Source organism: Gobio gobio, assembly GCF_949357685.1.
Source record: "Gobio gobio genome assembly, chromosome: 1".
NCBI lineage: Eukaryota > Metazoa > Chordata > Actinopteri > Cypriniformes > Gobionidae > Gobio > Gobio gobio.
Genome location: NC_137097.1, coordinates 69,316,913 through 69,341,206, shown reverse-complemented (window position 1 = coordinate 69,341,206; position 24,294 = coordinate 69,316,913). Strand labels below are relative to the sequence as shown.

The following is a 24,294-nucleotide window of genomic DNA, read 5'->3' as shown; positions in this document are numbered from 1 at the left end:
CTAATCTAAGGTACTGAAATGCTCTTTTTAGGGGTTGCAGGTACAAAGTTCTTCTTTTAAGAGTATTGCCCCAGTGACAAGCCCATTTCTGGCAGTGAAGTTAATATATACCAAGGTAATATACAATAATTAGCTGCATAAATAATTATTTAGTTACATAAGATAAAAATCTGGAATTGTATTGTGTCTTTTGACTTGGAAAAACACTTATCCAAATATGATTAATGGTAGTTCATTCAAAATGGTCCTTAGGTTCCACAGATAAAATGCTTTCACAGGTTGATTTCTATTTTAATGCATTTACATGAAGGGGCTTGAAGATCAAATACTAATTAAACAGCCCTTTGCAGTGAGATGTTGAATTCCAACTAGTTTAAACAGCATTTTTCAAATGTATTATATTTATAGTGTTTTCATGACCTTGTGTTAATTGGAATATTTGTACTTTTAAAAATTAGTTTGTCTCTGCACATGACCATTTAAAAAGAAATAATCTGCCCACATAGTTCAGTCAAGTCAAGTCACCTCCATTTATATAGCGCTCACACACAACTCTTATCAAAATATAGATTGGAAAATAAAAGGAAATTAATGGAAGAGAGATTGTTTTGGCTGTACATCAGCTCTAGAAAAAAGTTATTGTCCAGCTAAAGTAAGTTTTTGATTGATTCATTTCCGTTGTAAATAATCATTGGTTATTTACTTTGGGGCCACGTACACGACACCATTACAGCACAAGTACAGTAAAGTTTATAACCTTTATGAGACATTGTTCACTGCGAGGATTACCTTTATCTACAGTAGATGACAAGAGACGCGTCACATGAGTCTTTACTCGCGCTGGTAGTCACTGCACAGCATTGGATTAAAGTTCAAATGCTCTCAACTTTGTTGTATTTCTGGACATGGTTTAAGATGTGAAAATTTTTTGGTAACACTTTAATTTAAGGGTCCAGAATAATGCATTAGTTAAGCATCAATTAATGGTTATTGGTTTATTCTGGTCAATAAACTTAAATATCACTCAATAAGTGCTATGATTAATGAGGATAAAACTTTCATTTTAGAAAAGGGGGTCAAATTGTCTTTATTAGTACTGAATTAGTGGCAGTTTAGCCTTAATTATTGGCTTATTCTGGTCAATAAACTTAAATATCACTCAATAAGTGCCATAATTGAGGATAAAACTTTCACTTTAGAATAAGGGGTCAAATTGTCTTTATTGCACTATTTTAGCAATTTATAACGGCAAAGTCCTCACTAATTAAACATAGGTTACTAGCTTATTGTTCAGTTAACTTAACAGAATGGCACAGACATATAATTACATCACTACACAAAAATATGATATGGCTTATTAAGTTGTAAATAATGGCTAATATGCCCTTACTATAATGTTAAGTTAATCATTACTATTGTGTCCATGCTTAACTAATGCTTAATTGTGAACAAGCAAATCATTAATTACTAGTTTAACTAAAGCATAATTCCAGACCCTTAAAATAAAGTGTTACCAAAATTTTTTTTACAGTTTTATTTTGGCGATTTTGTCTTTATTGTGACAGGATAGTATCGATATGAAGCGAGGTGGTGGGATGGGATCGGGAAAGGTCCATGAGCCGGGACTCAAACTCAGGTTGCCCGAAGCATAAATAACAAAGTGGCCAGTTCTGCTTGTCTTCATAAATTCAAAGACTGAATGGATGAGTCATGGCTGCTAGAGATGGATGTACTGGTCTACCGATATAGGCTGTTTAAGTCCACTTATGCCCTTCCCTCACTAACTTCCCTCGTCTTGTTCACTCGGATGCTTGTCCTTACTGGCGGAAATGCCACAGTCGTACTGACGCAAACACATTCACTTTCTATAGTCGCGGACACAATTAGGTTTAGAAAAAAAATCAGCAAGTTTTAACTCAAAAGGTTATGTTATCGTTGTCCTTCCCTCACTAACTTCCCTCGTCTTGTTCACTCGGATGCTTGTCATTACTGGTGGAAATGTGTTTAAATGGGATGCTTTAAACCCTTGATCACTTGTGGATACATTAAATGCAATCGCTGAGGTGCTGTTAAGATGTCACAATCATGTTGCATTGTGGTCTTTGGCTGTGCCTGAAGTGTACATATGAGTAGACTCTCTCTCTCTGTTAAAATCAAAGGGTCGAGGAACTGTCCGAATAAACTTCCCTCGTACACTTGACAAAGTTGAACGCACTTCAAAATAGCAGGGATTCCCCCAGGGGAAGTGCTTAGGGAAGTTGTATATGTCTAAAAGTGTAGATTATAAAGTATATTTGAGATTATAGACAATAAAGATCTGACTATGTAATATGACGATGTGAGTTAATCCCTATTCTTAGCATGACACATTTACATTACAGTACAGGGGTGCGTTTCCCAAAAGTATCGTTAGCTATGGATAACTATGGTCGAAAGTTCAGTTGAATTGTGTTGGCAACGACAGAACTTGCGACCATAGTTGGTTTCAGGAAACGCACCCCAGATTGGCACTTTCAGCTTTATCCTGAATATTGTATGAGCATTCATTTCATGTGTCATTGAAAGGCTTTGGGAGCATGTAAACATTGCATCCTTTGGATTTTTCAGCCCTGTTTCACATAAAAATCAGTCTACAGGCTCTTCACAGTCCCAGGTTCTTTTAAGACATTTATCGGCCAAACAGAAAGGCTGTTCTGCCGATGGGCAATATATTTGTCGACCACTAGCTAGATGTACTAAAAGGTTTTTAAAAACATATAACTCTAAACGTCAGCACTAAACTCATCCCACATCTCATATTATAAGTAATGCACTTTTTTTAGTGATCAGACTTTTCACCTGGCAGTAAACAGTAAAACTCAAGAAAAAAAATTAACAGACTTGCTTGGCTGGTTAACAGAGACTTGCTGAGTTGGCTTTTTGACTAGGCAAACACTGAAAAAAACGAAACGTAAAATGAACTTAATTTTTCTTTGTTGCGTTTTTGCACGCATGCTTTTGAAGTAAATTACACATATGGAATTAAGTAAACTACTTAAATAAGTTGTGTAAAATTATCAAAGAAAAAGAGTAATTTTAACTTGGCCAGTAAAAGGTTGAGTAATTTCTGCTTATTTGTAGTTTCCTTTACATTTACATTTACATTTATGCATTTAGCAGACGCTTTTATCCAAAGCGACTTACAACTTGGGGGTACCACAACCCTTCGCTCCTTAGCTGAACGAAGGCTTCTGGCGGGGGTGTGGTCGTAAAATGGAGTCAAAGTATGCAGGAGCTGAGTGCGTGGTGGCTCTGTAGGCAAGCGTCAGCGCCTTAAACTTGATGCGAGCAGCGAGTGTTAGCCAGTGCAGAGAGATGAAGAGTGGTGTGACATGGGTCCTTTTGGGCTCGTTGAAGACCAGACGTGCCGTTGCATTCTGGATCATTCGAAGTGTTTGGATCGCACAAGAGGGGAGTCCAGCCAGAAGCGCATTTCAGTAGTCAAGTCTAGAAATAACCAGGGCCTGGACAAGAAGCTGTGTTGCGTGTTCTGTTAGGAACGGTCTGATCTTTCTGATGTTGTAGAGCGCAAACCTGCATGAGCGAGCGGTCTTAGCAATGTGATCTCTGAAGGACAACTGATCATCAAATGTTACTCCAAGATTTCTGAGTGATTTTGAAGGGGAGATCACGGATGTACCTAGCTGGATGGTGAAGCCATGTTGCATAGTGGGACTGGCGGGACAGATGATGAACTCTGTTTTTGCCAGGTTGAGCTGTAGGTGATTTTTACTCATCCATGCAGAGATGTCAGCCAGACAGCTGGAGATTCGTGCAGCTACTGTGGGGTCGTCTGGTTGAAATGAAAGGTAGAGCTGAGTGTCATCAGCATAGCAGTGGTATGAGAAGCCATGTGCCTGAATGATGTGTACCAATGAAGTAGTGTAAATGGAGAAAAGGAGAGGTCCAAGCACTGAGCCCTGAGGAACCCCCGTGGTCAGTTGATGCGCTTGGGATTCCTCTCCTCTCCAGGCAACCTTGAAGGACCTACCTTTGAAATACTTTTTACTCAAACAATATAACACTCAGTTAAACGACACATTTAAAGTGTATGCTTTAAGGCCCTTTCACACTGGACGCGTAACGAAAAAGCGGAAAAACAAATATTTTGTGTGCGAATAGCTTGCATCAAAACCATTCACATCAACCGCAAAACGAGTTTGCGACATCTGTGACGTTTCAGAGCTCCAACATTGCAAAACATTCGCGGCGACAGCTGAGAAAACACGGACACTTCCTCATCCAGTGAAGACAAGCTTTTCATTTTATTTAAAAGACCGAAAAGAAGGTTTTGGGTGCACCCAGTTTTAAAGAACAGAGAGTCTGAAGGGGAGTATGCTAATCTTGTACATGAGCTAAAACTTTATCATGGCCGGTTCCGCACTTACTTTCGAAAGTCTGTGGGACAGTTTGAGGAGCTCCTCCAGAGACAGTAGCACCGCATCTGACGAGATAAACTACAAACTTCAGGAAACCAATCGATCCGGAGCAGCTGTTTCCTGCTATGTTTCCAGTTGAGTCACAAAACATTTAAGTGCCACAGTCGTACTGACGTAAACACATTCGCTTTCTATCGTCGCGGACACAATTAGGTTTAGATTTAGGTTTAACTCAAAAGGTTATGTTATCATTGTCTGTAGTCTACAGAGACTTGCATGTACTCCACAGGAGCTGTAATCTCATGAGAAATGTGATACCTGGCAAAGGTTAATGTTGATTGAATAGCTAGTGACATTTACTGGACATTTCGTCACCTTTGTTTCCTTGTATGTGATTGGTTGAAGCCTTTTCTGTCGCAGCGAGAGTTATAAAAATCGACATTGAAGCGAAGAAAATAAAGTTTTTTTTGCTGGTGTGGAAGCACCCATTGCACAAACAGCTGATCAAAAAATAAAACCATTGTGCGAATCATTCGCTCGTCAAATCCAATGTGAAAGGACCTTTACTTAGAAACGTCTCAGTATATAACACAATAGCTATTGTGTAGTGACATCTGAACACAGAGACCTCAAGGTATGTTAGTGACAGTAACATTCAATGGATCATTTTTGAGTATGAATATGTCATTTTGAGTAGAAAATGAACTCCAAATGTCCCAAAATGGCAACTTACTAAACCTAACAACAAAGGCAATGATAAAACAGTATAAATACAGCGATAAATCAACCTCATTAATTATTCAACCCCCAGTGCATGATGGGAACACCAGTCTCAGAAAAGTTGATTCGTTTTCATTTTATAACGTTGATACTTACACTTTTAATGATGTATTAAATATCTAGTTGATACGTCTATCATGAAAAAATAGTGAATACTGTATAAAGATATGCAAAAGGTGCATTAAAACGAATGAGCTTAAAACGAATTCGATTACCTGAAAAAAAGTTAATATTGGAAGGTAATTTTAAAATGCATGAGGAAGATTTTTGCCGTTAGATTGTTTTGTACAAACCCGTATCTTAAAAATATCCTTAAATATCTCGGAATGCTTTTTGGCCATAGAGACAAACACACACACACACACACACGCACAATGTTTTCACCACAAAATATTTTCCAATGCACTTTTAATAAAATTGAATGTTAGATGATTAGTTTTCAGAGGCTGTTGTTGCACAAGACCCTTGATGATTTTAGCATTAAAGCACACATAAATGAATTAAATATGTCCTCCGTGGTTCTAAATCAAGAATATGAAACTGAGCTGCTTTTCTTTGGGGAAAATTAGCTTCCAGTATCTCATCCGTAAATGAGGTTAGCATGTCTCAGTAACCATGGATGCTGCATCTCTAGATCCTTGTGAGTTATTTGCCGTGGCTGGTTTTTGTTGAGTGTAACCTGAGGGTCTTGAGAGAGGGAGAGAACGAACGAACGAGCTCTGCTGCCCTGCTGATTCCCCTGATACCTCGCTCAGGAAGTGTCAGTTTGGCATCTCGCTTATTGAGAGAGGCATCTTGCCCCGCAGCCCTGCACAACATGCATTATACATGGACAGTGCGTGCGTGTGCGCATGTGTGTGTGTACGTCAAGCGGGGAAGAACAAGAAAGCGACGAGGATCGAGTGAGATGCTGCCATGCTGAATCTGATTACCTGTCGAGTGTGTCTTCAGTGCATTTTCTCACTCCAGTGAATACATCACACCTCAGTGCCTCGTTACTCCTCTCTGAATGTTGTTTTCATACTTTTTGCATACTTCTCCACTTAAGTACATAAGAATTTGTTAGGATGATTCATCGAGACACTCTATATCCTTCCTTGGTCCTCCCTCTGACCCCCTTAAAGGATTAGTTCACTTTTAAATAAACTTTTGCTGATAATTTACTCACCCCCATGTCATCCAAGATGTCCATGTCTTTCTTTCGTCAGTCGAAAATAAATGAAGGTTTTGGATGAAAACAGTCCAGGGTTTTTCTCCATATAATGGACTTCAATGGGCTCCAAACGGTTCAAATGACAGTTTTAGTGCAGCTTCAAAGGGCTTTAAACGATACCAAACAGTGAATAAGGGTCTTATCTAGCGAAACTATCAGTTTCTGCAAGAAACCGAGCAGTATTTATGCTATTATTTTACCTCTTTTCAGACAAACATGATCATCTCTGAGCTCAGCCATAACTTCCGCTAAGTGAGGTAAAAAATACGAGCGTGGTCATAGATATATCGATCGCAGATGCCTCATTCTATTGATCCGTACAAGTGCTAATGAGGCATCTGCGTATACATCTATGACCACGCTCGTGTTTTGACCTCACTTAGCGGAAGTTATGGCTGAGCTCAGAGATGATCACGTTCGTCTGAAAAGAGGTAAAATAATAGCATAAATACTGCTCGGTTTCTCGCAGAAACTGGTCGGTCGAAAATTTACTTGATAAAGTTTTAAATATGGATATTTTTCTTACACAAACGCATCGATTCACTTCAGAAGGCCTTTATTAACACCCAGAGCCGCGTGGAGCAGTTATATGATGGGCAGATGCACTTTTTATGGACTTCAAAAACAGAGCAACTATGAATCCAATTCTAATGCTTGGATTAGCCTGGACTTTTGTAATAGAACTCAGATTTTATTTGTCTGAAAGAAGAATGTCATTTACACCTAGGATGACTTGCGGGTTAGTAAATCATGGGCTAATTTTCATTTTTGGGTGAACTATCCCTTTAACCTTTATGCAGCAGTGATAGATCAGATCATTTTACTGACTTGATCATTGAATTTCGTTCAGGAAAAATCATCAGGCAAAAAGGTTTGTTGTCTATTGACAATTCAAGTTTAGTAACATTTATTTATATAGCCCTTTATACAATGCAGATTGTTTCAAAGCAGCTTCGCATTAACAAACAAGAAAATAACCTGTTGCAAAAAATTAGCGTTGGGAACTTTTTTGCCCTCATATGATATTCCAGATTGAGTGGATTCCTATTGAAATGACTAGATTAAAAAAAAAAACTGAGTATTATATTTGGTGTATAACACCTTGCTGAAAGATGTGATTAGGGGTGTGCCATGTCATACTGTCCACGATAACACTGGTATAATTTTTTACATAATAAAAAAGTGTCATCTCGCGATATCAACGAAATAGCAATGCAATGACGTATGGCGCATTTACGTTCCCTAGCGCGCACAACAACAATACCTCTCTGAGAGTAAGAGCAGCATGTCAGCCTCCAATGACGATTAAGTACCTAAATAGGGAGCTACTCGGTTACAAGAGGTCAGACCTCTTGAAAACTGACACAACATTGACAACTTAAAGGTGTTATTGATGTTTGCAGCACAATATTTGACCGGACGGTTATTTACGGCCCATTAAATCCAGCATTCTGCCCGCTTTGAATCGGACACAGAGATAAAGTAGTCCGTAAGATTACATTTATTTGAATGAATGAATCATAGCATTTATATGAACTAATTAGGCTATCTAGAGAGCGAGAGAGAGAGAGAAAGAGAGAGAATATAGTGATCAAGTAGCTTTTTTATTGCTAAAAGTCTTGGGGCAGCATTGATAACAAGTCTCTGTGCTCCTGAATACGCAGTGCGATCTCGGCTCTCTGTATGCAAGTGACGTAGGCCTGTGTGTGTGTTTGTGTGTGCGCGCGTCAATGAAAACAGCGCATTGACATAGAACGGTGATTCATCTGATTTGAAACGACATGTACCGTATCAGAATCCAATATTCAGACAGACCATGGCATACATTACTTTAGTTATTGTTAAAATAAAATGTTAAGGAGTCATGTTATACTTTAACTTAAGATTTCCAGTGAAAACACTACTTTATTTTTTACATTTGACTTGTGCTGTGCTGCTGCTGCCACCTTATGACAATAGATTTACACTTGGAATGAAGTATTCTGTCATGGAAAAGGATGGAAAATGCCCTTCATTTTGTTTGCACTAATAAATGCTGCTGCCTACCAGCTGTAATCACCAGTACAACTTTTTTCCATATATATTTTTCTCTAAATATCGCCCTCCCCTAGATGTGATATTAAAGTTCTAAGTAGTGCTGGGCATCGATTAAAAAAATTAACTAATTAATCACATTTTTTTTCTGTAATTAATCGTGATTAAGCGCAAGTTTTTAATGTTTTAAGTTTTTAATATTTCGATATTTTAATAATTTCAGTTACTCTCCAAATTAATGTATAAACAATTTAAAGACAGCATATTTTAAATATGTGTTGTAATTGCATCTTTTTATGAATGAAGGCCAGTATCACTGATGTCTCTATGAAACATGAATGACGTTACATTACAGTATAACTGAAAGCTCCCAATTTCAACATTTATTAGGCTTTAAAAAAACAACTTTTAATTTAAGTGAACTTAAAACAATCTTTACATAAACCCAAAATAAAAAATTTTATATTTACCTGTGCCTTCCCTGTTATACATATACAGAAATGTAATAGTTATCAAACACCTTTCTTACCTGCATAAATAATAAATGAAATATAGATTAATCATCATTAAAGCTACTATTTTCTCTGTTCCTGTTGTTCTTTGATGGACATTAATGACAGGCATCATCGATGCTCCTGTCACTTTAAGAACAGCCGCGGATCTCACGCGCTGTCCCGCGCATCTCATTTCCTCACAACTCTTTAAAGTTCATTTAAGACGTTATTGAACTAATTTATGACTCCTAATATGAGAATACTCAAAAATCCTCTGTGTTATTGTTTGTTCAAGAGCAAAAGAGAACTCGATGTGAGCAGGAAACTGACGCGAGTCTATCTATGCGTCGAGTGTGTGTGTGTGTCCCTTGATTAGCTGACATGAGACGCATCCACACAGACAGGACACTGACACACACACACACACACACACACACACACACACATATAGACAGGACATTGGCATACAGCGCGTTCTCCAGTGTCTTGTCGCGCTTGGAAGCATTTACATGAATAAGAGCGTGATGATCATGTAACGCTAAGCAAAAATGGATATAAAAACGGACGCTGCGTTATTTGCGTTAAATGTTTTTAATGCGTTAAGCTGAAAAAATGAATCGCCCGCGTTAACGCGTTAATTTGCCCAGCCCTAGTTGTAAGCAATCAGACTTGCATTTAAGGAAGGACTTGAGCCATATCTAGGGACCAATGTATTGTAAGGACTTGAGGGTTGTACTCTTTTGGCATGGACAACCACCCAGAACAACCTTAGCAACCACAAAATCGTCACCCTACTGCATACGAACGTTGGAAGTCATCATTGATCTGTAGTGAAGAATTACTGTGGTTACTTCCTCTACAATATGCACTTTTTAGGATCGGTTTGCACAGTAATAACCCCCAACGGTTTTGTCCTTTCTGTCACAGGTTACTCAGCTTCCACTCTCCGTCAGTGACGGGCGCTGGCATCACATCTGCATCACCTGGACAACCAGAGATGGCTTCTGGGAGGCCTATCAGGATGGAGAGAGACTAGGGACCGGAGAGAACTTGGCCCCCTGGCACCCAATTAAACCTGGAGGAGTCATTATACTGGGCCAAGAACAGGTGAGAGAGAGGACGTAAGAGAGCTGATCCCTCACGAGGAACACATGCAACGATAATAATAAGTCTTCACACGCGATGATGAGAAGACGTCACCTCTCAGCATCTCTGCGAGCTCAGGGACTTATTGAGAGAAGTGTTACATCATGTGACACAGATAGCAGGCACACAAAATGCGACACTTAATCTGCTGGTCACCTATTCTGATAATTGAGCACATTGAAAAGGCACAATCTGTGACCTAAATAGATCAAATTGATAGAGTAATAGCTCTTAGCTGGGTCAAGTCACATTTATTTATATAGCGCTTTATACAATTCAGATTGTTTCAAAGCAGCTTCAGGGTAATAAACGGGGAAAATAACAGTGTTGATGTTTTAGAATTCATAAATGACACAAACCATAGATGTCAATAAAACACCTTTATTTTTAAGAGTAAAGGGGTACCAGACACTAACTTTATTGTTCCTAGGGATTGGCAGTTAGCGTACATGCAAAAGTTGATTTTATTTGTGTAGCCATTTTTTAAATGTTGATATTATCATATAGATTTCTGTATTTTTTTTCAAAACAAATGGATTGTTTTAGTGTGAAACCTCCCAACTAATGCCACACAACATCACAGAATTCATCAAATTCACTTTTACTGCTTTTGGCAGTCCATGCAAGCTACATTTATACGATCTCATTTTGATTCAGTCCCCTGAGGATTGATCCCATGTGCTTGGCATTACTTGGCATACTCTACAAAGCTACACACTCTAAAAAATGCAGTTAGTTTGTGTATTTTTTTCTCCACCAATGGAAACAGTCCCACTACAGCCAAAGCATCAGGCTTTGAGTCTGACCAAGAAATGCAGAGCCTGGAATAAACCATGTATTATAGCAAATCTACAGGATTTTACCCTCTGAATTTAATGCTTTTTTAATCACTCATCTCAAGCGGCATTCAGCTTTTTCGAGTCACCAGTTTTGTTTTGGAGTTGCCTTCAAATGTCTGTAGCGTTACACTAAATGTGTTATTATTCAGACAGCTAGCTACAAAGTATGTAGACATTTCAAATAACTTAAAGTCTTAGCAAAATTCCCCATGAAGAGGATTTCAGTGTAGTAACTGATAAGGTTCCATCAGTTAGCATTAGACGGTTAGCTGCTAAGCCTAAGTAGACAGTAAACAGCGAGGCTAGGGTTTGGATCAGAGCTTCTGGTTCCCAGTTATTGATAGCTTTGCAAAACACAGAATTTCGCAGAGTTACATGTTTTCAAAATCAACCAATTAGTGGGTTGCCTCAACAATGATTTGTTGACGAAATACGAAATACTAGTATTACTTTTAAAATGACTGGACCTGTGAAAATTTGCCAAACAACTGTAAATGTGATCGTATCTTTACTTGAAGACACTGAATCTAATGCTTATGTTAGGGTTTTGAATATTCTCCTGAGTGTTACATTTGGTGCATAACAAGGAAAGGTGTGGTAATCAGACTCATAGATCATGCCTGATGGGACACAATGGAGGAAATCCAATAGGTGAATAATCACTGTAAAAGGGCTTTCCACAGTAATACTCCAGTGATTTGTTGATTAATTGATCTTAACTGGAAGTTTAATCAGAATGAACTTGGCTTCTCAGGCTTCGACATACAGTGAGGAAAATAAGTATTTGAACACCCTGCTATTTTGCAAGTTTTCCCACTTAGAAATCATGGAGGGGTCTGAAATTGTCATCGTAGGTGCATGTCCACTGTGAGAGACAAAATCTAAAAAAAAAAAATCCAAAAATCACAATGTATGATTTTGTAACTATTTATTTGAATGATACAGCTGCAAATAAGTATTTGAACACCTGTCTATCAGCTAGAATTCTGACCCTCAAAGACCTGTTAGTCTGCCTTTAAAATGTCCACCTCCACTCCATTTATTATCCTAAATAAGATGCACCTGTCTGAGGTCGTTAGCTGCATAAAGACACCTGTCCACCCCATACAATCAGTAAGAATCCAACTACTAACATGGCCAAGACCAAAGAGCTGTCCAAAGACACTAGAGACAAATTTGTACACCTCCACAAGGCTGGAAAGGGCTACAGGGAAATTGCCAAGCAGCTTGGTGAAAAAAGGTCCACTGTAGGAGCAATCATTAGAAAATGGAAGAAGCTAAACATGACTGACAGTCTTCCTCGGACTGGGGCTCCATGCAAGATCTCACCTCGTGGGGTCTCAATGATCCTAAGAAAGGTGAGAAATCAGCCCAGAACTACACGGGAGGAGCTGGTCAATGACCTGAAAAGAGCTGGGACCACCGTTTCCAAGGTTACTGTTGGTAATACACTAAGACGTCATGGTTTGAAACCATGCATGGCACGGAAGTTTCCCCTGCTTAAACCAGCACATGTCCAGGCCCGTCTTAAGTTTGCCAATGACCATTTGGATGATCCAGAGGAGTCATGGGAGAAAGTCGTGTGGTCAGATGAGACCACAATGCAGGTCATAATTCCACTAAACGTGTTTGGAGGAAGAAGAATGATGAGTACCATCCCAAGAACACCATCCCTACTGTGAAGCATGGGGGTGGTAGCATCATGCTTTGGGGGTGTTTTTCTGCACATGGGACAGGGCGACTGCACTGTATTAAGGAGAGGATGACCGGGGCCATGTATTGCGAGATTTTGGGGAACAACCTCCTTCCCTTAGTTAGAGCATTGAAGATGGGTCGAGGCTGGGTCTTCCAACATGACAATGACCCGAAGCACACAGCCAGGAGAACCAAGGAGTGGCTCTGTAAGAAGCATATCAAGGTTCTGGCGTGGCCTAGCCAGTCTCCAGACCTAAACCCGATAGGGAATCTTTGGAGGGAGCTCAAACTCCGTGTTTCTCAGCGACAGGCCAGAAACCTGACTGATCTAGAGAAGATCTGTGTGGAGGAGTGGGCCAAAATCCCTCCTGCAGTGCAAACCTGGTGAAAAACTACAGGAAACGTTTGACCTCTGTAATTGCAAACAAAGGCTACTGTACCAAATATTAACATTTAGATTTTCTCAGGTGTTCAAATACTTATTTGCAGCTGTATCATACAAATAAATAGTTAAAAAATCATACATTTGTGATTTCTGGATTTTTTTTTTTAGATTATGTCTCTCACAGTGGACATGCACCTACGATGACAATTTCAGACCCCTCCATGATTTCTAAGTGGGAGAACTTGCAAAATAGCAGGGTGTTCAAATACTTATTTTCCTCACTGTATATAAAATAAAATAAATATTTAGTACAGTATTTTTTATTTACAGTAAATTTAAACTTCCATAACTTTTTCATACTTTTATATTTTGAATTGCTTTCACTTCAGCAATAATCTGCCGAGTGTCTTCTTTAAAACAAGACCAAACTTAGGTCTATACAGCCCTTTAAATTTGGAAAGTGCAGTTTCACTTGTATTCTCAAAAGGGGGGGGGGGTGACAGTTAAGGGGTTAACAGTACTAAAATCTATATAAAAATAAAAAAAAGCTAGGTAAACAAGATAACCTCACTAACCACTATACTTGTGATTGACTACTGTTTTTCCACAGGACATCGTAGGTGGGAGATTTGATGCCACTCAAGCTTTCGTAGGAGAGTTAAGCCACTTCAACATGTGGGACAGAGTCCTGCGTCCTATAGACATCTCTGCTATGGCCAACTGCTCCGCCTACATGCCTGGCAACGTGGTGCCGTGGGTCGATACCAACGTGGAGGTATTTGGCGGTGCCACAAAAGCAGCACTGGAGATTTGTGAAGACCGTCTCTTTGATTCCTAAGGACTCGTCTGTCAGTTTGGAAGCGTTCTCGTTATAGAGGTAACACACGTCCCAATATTGCTCTGCGAACTTACAGAGAGACAAAGACAGAAACACATGTTTACATATTTTCACACAATGGATTATTTCGTCCTCTATTCTGCTTTATGTTTGTTGAGACTTTGCTGTCAGCCTGACCAATGACTAAAGTGACTGATGAATAATAAAAATAATAAAAAATAAAAAAATTAGTCTGCACATTCAAGGTCAGAATAGAGTATTTGCGACTCTAGCTGAAGGAAAACTTTCTTGTTGATATTATATATATGCTTTTCTCTGTGTTGCGTCCTTCAAAAATGTTTTCTCTCCACAAACTTATGGGTATTTTAAGATCTACTGTAAAAGATGGATTTGTTGCCATTTTTGCTTTGAGCTTTTGTCATGTTGTGTATATGTTGATGCCCTTCATTCCACTGGGGGGAAAAATAAAGTGCATAGTTCTAGTCTGTGACTTTGCCCATATGGAGAGGCACTCAGGCGGAATCTGTGGTCCAACGATTAGTTGAGGGAACGTTCACATTTAAAAAAAAAAATCTTCTGCCATCTTGAGCAGATCTGACATCCAGAAACCTTAAAGTAGCAAAGCTGCCAAAGTCTGACCCGTAGCTCTCAGAAGCCCCCAGGGGAAGGTCTGACTGCGGGACAGGCGGTCTGGCTGAAGGGCTTCACCCGATGAAGCTCGTTTGATTTCATTCAGTTTATGAATTCCAAATTTAACATGTGGTGTCTTTGAAATATTTCTGAAGGATTTTGACATGGTGTTATGAGAAATGAGAACTATACGGGGGATGTGTGTTATACTTTTTTTTCTTTCTTTTATACGTGTTATATTGTGTCAGGGTTTTTTAAATTACCTGTTTAGACCCTTGAACAAAGCACTGAGGGGGGGGAAATTAGTCTATTTTCTCTGGAGATGGAACAGAAATACTGATAGGCGCTAATGAGGTTGACAGCACTTGCACTTGTTTAAAGCACATGAATGTCGGGAAGTTTGATTTATCTGACAGTCTGATGCTACAAATGGGTGAATCTCACGAAACCTGTCAAAAACATGCCCAGGCAATCTTTACTTCTGAAAAAAAAAAACTGAAATTTTATTTTGCAGAAGAAAGTTAGGCCTATTTCTTTCATTTTTGTTTTTAGCTCTCTTTCTTTTGCATTGTAAAATTGTTTTCATGGCAATTAAGCGTTTCCATAATCAGAAACCAATGAAAAAAGAAACTAAACAGAGCAAAGAAACAGGAACTAAAGAAAACTGAACAGAATGTCAAAATAAAAGTCCACATTACAGAACATAACCACGGCTGTTTATGTACTAGTACTGGTAGTATTTGTTTCATTTATTTGTTCGCTTTTTGACAGGGGTGTGACGAGATCTCATGCCACGAGATTAAACTGTGACGAGTGAAAAAGCTGTCTCGCGATATCGCCATGACGGAGCGTGAGGGTGAAATTAGCATAGAATATGCCACAGCCTCGTTTACATACACAGGATTTGTGCACAACAGAGCCTGATAGAGTGTCTGATAAATGTCTAACACCAAACGCGAGCGGCGTGCGATGTGACAAAAGATAATATAACCGCAAAGTACGCAATGAATAGTAAAACCCCGGTAGTATAACAAGCCTAAGCAAGCTTAATTGTTATACTAATTTGACACGACATAGAAGAAAACGGTAAAGTTTTGTGTAAGCTTTCAAAATCCTCCCTCACCCTAGTGGAGATTTCTCTGAAGTCGCCGCGAGCGCCAGAGAAAACCAACGCATGCAAAACCTGAGGTCAAATTAAATGATTTTGTTTTGCTGCAGATATACACTTTTCAGAATAAATATATTAATTTCAAGATATAACATTAACACGATGGTAATTTAAACATAGCCTTTGTAAAAAAAAATATAAAGCAAATTTGCCAAAAAAAATATGTTAACGACTAGTATTTTCCAAGGTGCCGACGAGTTGCTCAAACACAACGCGAAAATAGAGGAATTATATAGGGGTAAATTTGACCCGCTGGCGCTTATAGGTATAAATGCCCTGTTTTTAAATCTGGTTTTATCTAAACAATTTTTAACAACAGGGAATTGTACATAACACAGTTTTAGTAAAAGTCAGTGACTGGGAGACTTGGATATTTTATTGGAAATCTGTTCTGTACATTTGAAAAACAGCCATGGGTAAATTTTACCCCGTGGCGGTTCTAGAGTTAAAATGTCAGCAACATCATCAATTTGTATATTTACTTTGTTGCAGTCAGAAAGTGAAAAACATCTGATGAAAATAAAACATTGTTAGAAGAACTGTAATGGTATTAAGTACTTCTCTCTGTACTCCGTATCGACAAGTTCCCAAATGTAAGTACTTGTACTTGGTCTGAAAAAAAGTGGTTTTATCTTGTAGAATGCGCGCTTAGCACCGCCACTCCCTATCACAGATACCCCTTTTCCACCAAAGCAGAGCTAGAGCTAGATCGGAGCCAGAGCCTAGTTTCAAATCGGTTCTTTGTGTTTCCACACCCAAAGCCCCAGCTCCGAGCCAGGAAAAGTGGTTCTTAAGTAGCACCAAAACATTGCTGGGCTAGAAGTAAGAACCGATTACGTCAGGCGCTGGGGGCGGGGTCAACAAGACCAACACAAACTTGAGATCCGCCGTTGTTGAAATAGCAGCTAATGGAGCTAACAGCTGCTGCTCGTTTGTAATCTCCGTCTATACAAATTAAGGCGAACTGCATGAATGCGTTGGATTCGCTGTGTTTTTGTTGTGTTTTGATGCCGATGTAGGATCGTAAAGCCATGTGAATCAATAGCAACGCAACGTTTGCATTGTTGATGGAAGGCTTGTTCGCAGCGGTGCTGTGCAGAGACCGATCGCTGTATGACAACGAGTCCAGCGAGAGCATATGACTCCTTATGCTTCTGATTCACTCATGCGTTTTTATAATATATATATATATCATACGTGGATCGGTCTGCGCAGTGCCGATGCATCTCGAACAAGCCTGGTGTGTTTGTGTTTCCCGCTGCCCAGGGTTGCCAGGTTTTCACAACAAAACCCACCCAATTGCTACTCAAAACAAGCCCAATCGCGTTTCAGGGGGGGGATTCCCCGGTAAAAATCACATTTGGGGGTAAAATATGTGTTTTTTGGCATGGTTGCCTACTAAAATTCTCATTCCCGGGGCTAAATATCACATAATTGGGGCCACTTTATCCCGCGGACATGAAAAAACATCCCGCGGCAAAACCACGGACTTGGCAACACTGCCGCTGCTTCGCTAGCGTTGCTGAGAAAAGATGAGACGTATACAGTGACGTAAGACCTGGCTCTGTTGTGGCTCTCAGCAGGTGGAAAAGCAAACGGTTCTTAGAAAGCTCCTCAGTCGAACCAACTATGAACTGGGACTAGCTCTGGCTCTGAACTAGCTCTAGCACTGACTTGGTGGAAAAGGGGTAAGAATGCCTGCGTTCGCGAATCGAAAACAAAAGTAAATGACATATAATAGCCTGTCTCCCAATACCAAAGCTATCTTATGCTGCACTCTAAAAAAAATGGTGCTATATGGCACTAAAAGTGGTTCTTTGGCTCGTAATCATAGGGGAACCACTTTAAGTGCTGTATAGTGCACTAATCTTGGTGCTTCAGTGGTTCTTCAGCGGTTCTTTGGCTGAGGTGCTATATAGCACCGCTACCATATACAGAACATGTTAAGATACGGTGTTATATAGCACCAGAAGTGGTTCCCCTATGATTACGAGCAAGAACCACTTTTAGTGCCATATTGCACCATTTGGGCTGTGTAGTTAGAACCACCTCATAGCTCTGGTCTCTGTTTTGCTCTCTGTTTGGACTTTGAGTATTGAGAGAGTTATTTATTTTTGTTATTTCTACTGTTCTTATTTCTACGTTCAGTTTGTGAACGGGAGTTGAATTAAGAGGTCACACACATAGCCTCAGACAAAAGTTCTGGAAGCTCATAATTCATGTACAGTAAGGTCTGAAGAGACTCATACAGGAGAGAAGCCTTTTACAGTGCTTGAGTATTGTTGTCTTTCAATGCATTTGATAATTCATACTCGGAATGTATTTCATACAACTGAAATGACATTCATTATGATTATGATGATTAGTTTAAAAAATGTCAAAATGCACCTGCAGACTATTTTTCCAGTTGTCATTGAGGATTTCTTAAAAATACTGTGCAAAAATCTCGTCTCATGAGGTAAATGTCTCGTCACACCCCTACTTTTTTTTTTTTTTTTTTAGTAAAAGTAATTTTACAGTCATTTGAAATAAAAACAGTATTACAGTAATTCCAATAAAGAGAATCACCTTTGAGAATGAGAATCAAGAGTCTAAAGTAAAACGTCTGAAAATGGGAAATGTGCTTAATATCGTAAAAATTATGTCACAAAGCGAATGAAAGTCAAGGAAAAGAAAAAGAAAAGAGGGGTAAAGGTCCTGAAACAGGCTGTTTTGAACTGGAGATTCTTTACTGATTTGATTTGTTCTTGATCTATTAATGACGACTTCTTCAATTTGTACATTTGTGTTGAAGTAGAGCAGTGCAGTATATATGGGACACTTTATGTAAATGTGGTCCTCGGCATCTTTTCTGTGTCTAAATGCACCGCTGGGCCTGTCGGTCTCACTCCGTCTCGCTGTGTTACATGGATGTTTTCATTTCATCGTCCAACTTGCTGTGCACAAAGGCCAGATGAAAGTCTGTGAAATCCACTGTGGTGCAGCGATCTTACACAATAGACACTAATAATGCATTAGTGTGTTTCCCTTGTTGACACGTGTTTGTATTTGGGCTACAAGAGCTCTACTGCTCTACTGAAATGCACTGGAATGATATAAAACATGTTTCTTTCATTCGAATGTATTCTACTGCTATTTTGTGTCATAAATGTACCTAGAGAAACAAAAATCTCTTATGTAAATGAATTTTGGTCCGCTATGCTGCCTTCAGGTCCTGTTGAAATCATCATATGTTGAGTGATGTATGACATAATGATGACATCCGAATTTCCAGTCGGTGTGAATTAAAGCATCATGGTGCTTCGCTAATTGATGTTGGCCATGATAAGTAATTGTAAACGTTGACTGCACTGCATGTGTATAATTTTGTTGATGAAGAAAAGCAATACATTCTGGGTGGTGTATTCAGATAAACAGATAAAGCAACAATTAGACACCTAATGTGCATCATTTGCGTTTCATTAGCTTCCTGTCTTTATTGAGAATTGAAAAAGAGAAAGATGTTATGTTATTCTCCCCGAATTCCAGACACACATGTTGAAACTTCCCAGGAGGACTTGAAGGCAGCATTAGGGCAAAATGATTACTTGTTTATAACCTGATCTGATTTTGTTTCAGAATGTAACATGATATTTTTGTCCGAAAATGAATGGCCTTTTATGAGCACCAATTGTGCTTTCTGGGTTTTTCAAGGATTCAGCACCTATTGTTAGACTACGGTGTGAAATGGCAAGAGTTAGGAAAAAAATGGGTTTAATGTAAAATCTCTTTCCTCTCATACAGAGCAACCTGGGTATGTTGTTCAGCATGGAGGAACGGTTGAATGTCCTTCTTCACCCAATAAATGCTTCTGAAAACCACATAGTTCTGCCTCTGGGAATATTTCAATCTTTTACAGTTTGAACACACTTGCAGTCTAACTGTGCGTTCACACCAGACGCGACTTAAATCACGCTAGTTGTTGGACGCTTGAACATTTTAAGTTTACACGCTTCATTCGCGCTTGACATTCACTTCACAACAGACACGAATTTGTCATGGGAGGGGCTTCTGCCAGCCGGCTCCAGTCTCGTTGCGAAATGGCTGACATGGATTGTTTTAAAATACGGCAAATAAGCTCAATTTGCCGGCTTTAGCTAGCTTGTAGTCTCAATATATATATATATATATATATATATATATATATATATATATATATATATATATATATATATATATATATATATATATATATATAGCGCAAATTGAGTAAAGAGCATTTTTACAACTTACCAGACTATCCGACCTCCTCATTCACTTTCTTCCAAGAAAGATCCTTTTTATTCCTGTTTCTATAAAGTACGAAGATGTATCGTACAGCTCCGGGTATCCACATATGGTGTTGTCCTCATTGTTGTCACTACTAGAGCGAGCTCCTGATTGGTTAACCCGGCGCAAATATCCGCTAAAGTTTATATTTTTCAACTTGCGCGACAAACGCCCTGAACGCTCAATTTGCACGAATGCCGCCGCAGAATGTCTATTCGCGTCTTTGCATTGCCTTAACATGTAAATCACTCGCGTTTAACACTTAATTCGCGTCTGGTGTGAACGCACCATAAGGGCCTTTTTTTTAACGATCTGAGCACATGGTCTAAAGTGCATGGCGCAGGTGCACTTGAGGTGTGTCCAAATCCACTTTTGCTAGTTTAACGATGGGAAAAACAGTTGGCGTACCCAGCGAATGGTCTGAAAGGGTTGTATCTATTCTCTCAATTAGTTAACGAGGGTGTGTTTTGGGCATAACGTGCAATAAACCAACTAAAGTCTCATCTCCCATTCCCTTTAAAAGCCAGTTGTGCGCTCGCACCATGGCGGATTCGAACGCTTCTCTAGCGAGGAAACTGAACGCTTCTCTAGCGAGGAAACGTATCTGCTCGTCCAATGATGCCTGCTTGCTCGTCATTACTGCAACTACATGCAATGACTATCCATTATGACATGTAGGTGTTTTATATTATGTACTCAATAATAATCTTTTACATTTAAATCCTTTAATTTTTCATATTTAAAAAAATGTTTGTGTGCTGCTGTGCGTCCCTTTGAGTGTATGCCCGCCTATAGGCGTACATTAAACACGCTCTTTAAAGGGTTAGTTCACCCAAAAATGAAAATTCTGTCATTAATTACTGACCCTCATGTCGTTCGACACTAGGGATGGGCATTTCAAGCAAAAATGATATTCGAAGATCGCTGGGAATTATTCGATTTTTATTCGAAAATCGCAACTCCTCCCCCGCATGCACTCATGTACGCATGTATAGGCTACACACATAGAGAGAGAGAGAGAGAGAGAGAGAGAGAGAGAGACCATTCACACTCTCAATCTGTATGATAACAAACTGTTTAATTCATTAGGGAATAGGCTATATCAACTCAAGCCATATTATTGTAACATGCTGAAACATATGACTGTAATGTGACATCGCCCCAAGTTACCTGATAAATGCCACAAGTCTACAGCGTGCGCGTGAGACATTATTCTTCTGTTGTCTCAGGGCGTTTTTACTCTGGCATTTTAGTTCGGAATGGGGCACGGTTAGCATGAAAAATTGCTAATGTGAAAGCTTACCTACAGAGCTTGGTGTGCACTGAGGTACCAAACCCGAGAACACACAACCGGAGTTCGGTTGCTCTCGGAGCTGAGCCGCGATTCACGTGAATGTGCAAACAGCACTCGGGTGCGCACTTGTTGTGGAAGAAAGTAACCAGCGCATGCATTTTAGCCGATTACAATGTCATTAGTTCAATAACATACACGTAAGAGATGATAGTGTTGATGATTTAGCTGAGATACGATCGCGAGAGCGAGCCTGCAGTGTTTTCGCGCATAGAGTGCAATCAGGGCAGCAAATTAATGGCAATTCACCGTCTCCTCAAAAGAGTCTGTTTGCAAGCAGCAAAGCCGCCTTCAAGCGACACACATACAGTAAACCCAAGTGTCGTTTACTCAGCTGCACATAATAGCACCAAATTAATTGAAAAACGCCCAATAAATTGACCCGCGTTCTGTTTTCTATCACGCCCGTGCACGTTTGTGATGACGTAAGATGAACGCAAACGCACCAGGGTTCAAGTTGAGTGTGAAACCAGACCAACACTGCGGAGGCGGAGGGAACAATCAGACTCGGACCGCAGCAAACGTGTCCAGTATGAAACACCCTGAGAGCTGACTGGCAGCTTTTAGGAGCGTTATTGGCAGCGCCTCTGGTTACATGAACGCGTCAGCACCACATCAGCACCGACAACATGGGGATTTTTTTGGACGATAATCGCACATACTATTCGATATCCTATAATTAAATAACTAATCGAATATTCGAAAATCGCGACCCATCCCTATTCGACACCCGTAAGACCTCGGAACACAAATGAAGATATTTTAATTGAAATCCGATGGCTCAGAAAGGCCTCCATTGGCAGCAATGACATTTCCTCTCTCAAGACCCTTAAAAGGTACTAAAGACGTCATTACAAAGTCCATCACACTACAGTGGTTTTACAATAATTTTATGAAGCGACGAGAATAGTTTTTGTGCACAAAAACAAAACAAAATAACGATTTTATTCGACTTTAAACGACTTACGTCTAGGCCTCAGACGTGAACTCACGACGCATACGCAAGAATATGACGTAGAGCCAGCGTTCTGACACATGACCCAGAAGCGAGGAGCTTTGTTTACAAGCAGAGGAAGACCCGCCATATCTCAGCTGTTGAATTCTACATTGATCGTGCTTTAGGTCTTGGCGTAGTGCTCAAAATGGGGCTAAAGTGTGCATTTCCTGGATGCCTGAACGGCGGCGCTACGTCATATTCTCGTGCATGCGTCGCGGTGCTTCGTGAGTTCACGTCAGAGGCCTAGACGTAAGTCTAAACAACATGGCGCTGAACGTGAACATGACAACTGTGTCAGGTTGAATCTAGCAAAAAACACTTGCGACGCGTCTGCCGTTGCATTGTGCCGGGTGTATGATAGGGCCCAATGAATCTCACGATTCGTTAGATTTCGATGCAAACGCCGACTTTGTTTTGGGCCAGGCATTTTATAAAGTTCCTTATTGATTAAATAAATCATTGATCTCTTAATTTTAATAGTAAAATAAAAATATGCCTTTGTTTCAGAATTTGATTGCTCTCAATCTGTCAGTCTGAGCTCAGCAAGCATTAAGTTCATAATTAATTGTTTTCCCATTTTATTTGTCCAAATCTGTCATGTGATGAGATTGAAACTAGGACGAGGTTGAACACTCGAACGAGGTTGAATGGACACATTAATGCAATATTCTGTTCAGTTCATCATAATAGAAATATCAATTTCTATTAAAAGCTTTAGAGGCTTTAAGGCTTTTAGAGGCTTTTCAAAGATGCGCAGCCCCTGTATCCATTCTTTTTCTTTTGTATTCCTTTCTTTTTCCTCTGCAGTGGGAGTCTGTGAGAGTTGTGAAATTGTGCACACTAATTAGGGGGCTTGAATAGTCCTCTGACACACTTGGGGGTCTCAGTCAATCCTTCTGGCCCATTGTTTTGCTTATATCTTTTAAGCCCGCTGGTCTAACCTCCTCATGCCAAATTCAAGATAATTTACATTTCTTGATCATAAAATATATGATGAAATATCTCGAACTGGTATGTCTCTTTGACAGCTGGCATAGCTGTAGGAGTTGTCAATATAAAACCCCATAGGTTTTGGGATTAAACCCTTTCTAGTTTGCACCTTTTTGTCTTTGAACTGCTTTAGTGAAGCACCTTACAAAGTCTGATGGAGTGAATTATTACCGGAGCCCAGGAACGACCTGTAATGAAATTGTTTTGTGGACCGTGTAGGTGTCTCTATTCTGGACATGTCTAGACAATCTGTGTTATCTGATGCATCACTCCTCAGATCACACAGACGATGCGTTTTCTGGGAAGTCGTGTTGATTTTCTTCTCATAATGGAAGTGAGATGCTGTGCTGTTTTGTTTGCATCTACACAAGCCTTGAATAGACATAAATGGCTTTTTTTTTTTTTTTCAGTCCTCTGTTTTAGATCAAATTGCTTCCAACAGCTGCAAAATCCTCGCCTTGGCAATCCGCCCGGTGGAAATGAAAAAAAATCTGCAGATTATGAGCAGAGCAATGTAGGTCGTGCTTTTCCGGGGCTCTCTGTTTTAATTTGCACTCTCGGGTTGTCATTGGCGTTAATTCATGGTTTCCTTTTCCCAAGGCGTCACTTTGCAATTGTTTTAGTGCTTGAAACATGGCAGAATTACATAAACAATAACAAAAACAACTGACATGAGGGAGATACGGAGTTATTGTTAGGTTCAGCTGCAACTTCCCCACAGGAAAGAAAAATCACGAATGAGATACTTTATATTATCTCAGTTTGATTAAATGGGGAGTTTTATTAATGCTTGGGTCTCATTAATCTCAGATATTTCTCCTGAGTAATAAAAAAAAAACCAGCAATCACACATTACTGAGGGGTGTGTCCTCTAGTGCTTCAGAAGAGATCTCAACAATACCTCGCTCTGCGCTCATATTGGCCAGTGAATTTAAGGAGACATTCAGTTTACATTCAGATCGCACTTAAAGGGGCTGTATGTAAGAATGACAGCTAGTTGTTGAAATG

General features: G+C 39.6%; 1 protein-coding gene across 2 annotated transcripts in view; it reads left to right on the top strand.

Moving 5' to 3' along the window:
* nptx2a (neuronal pentraxin 2a) overlaps nt 1-15,767 on the top strand; it is a 30,666-nt gene extending 14,899 nt beyond the window's left edge. For both annotated transcript variants that reach the window (XM_079820629.1, XM_079820628.1), the window contains exons 4-5: nt 9,867-10,046; nt 13,615-15,767. In XM_079820629.1, coding sequence (XP_079676755.1) covers nt 9,867-10,046; nt 13,615-13,842 — 408 coding nt within the window. In that variant the 3' untranslated portion in view covers nt 13,843-15,767. The remainder of the gene's footprint in view (nt 1-9,866; nt 10,047-13,614) is intronic.
* The last annotated feature ends 8,527 nt before the right edge of the window (nt 15,768-24,294 follow it).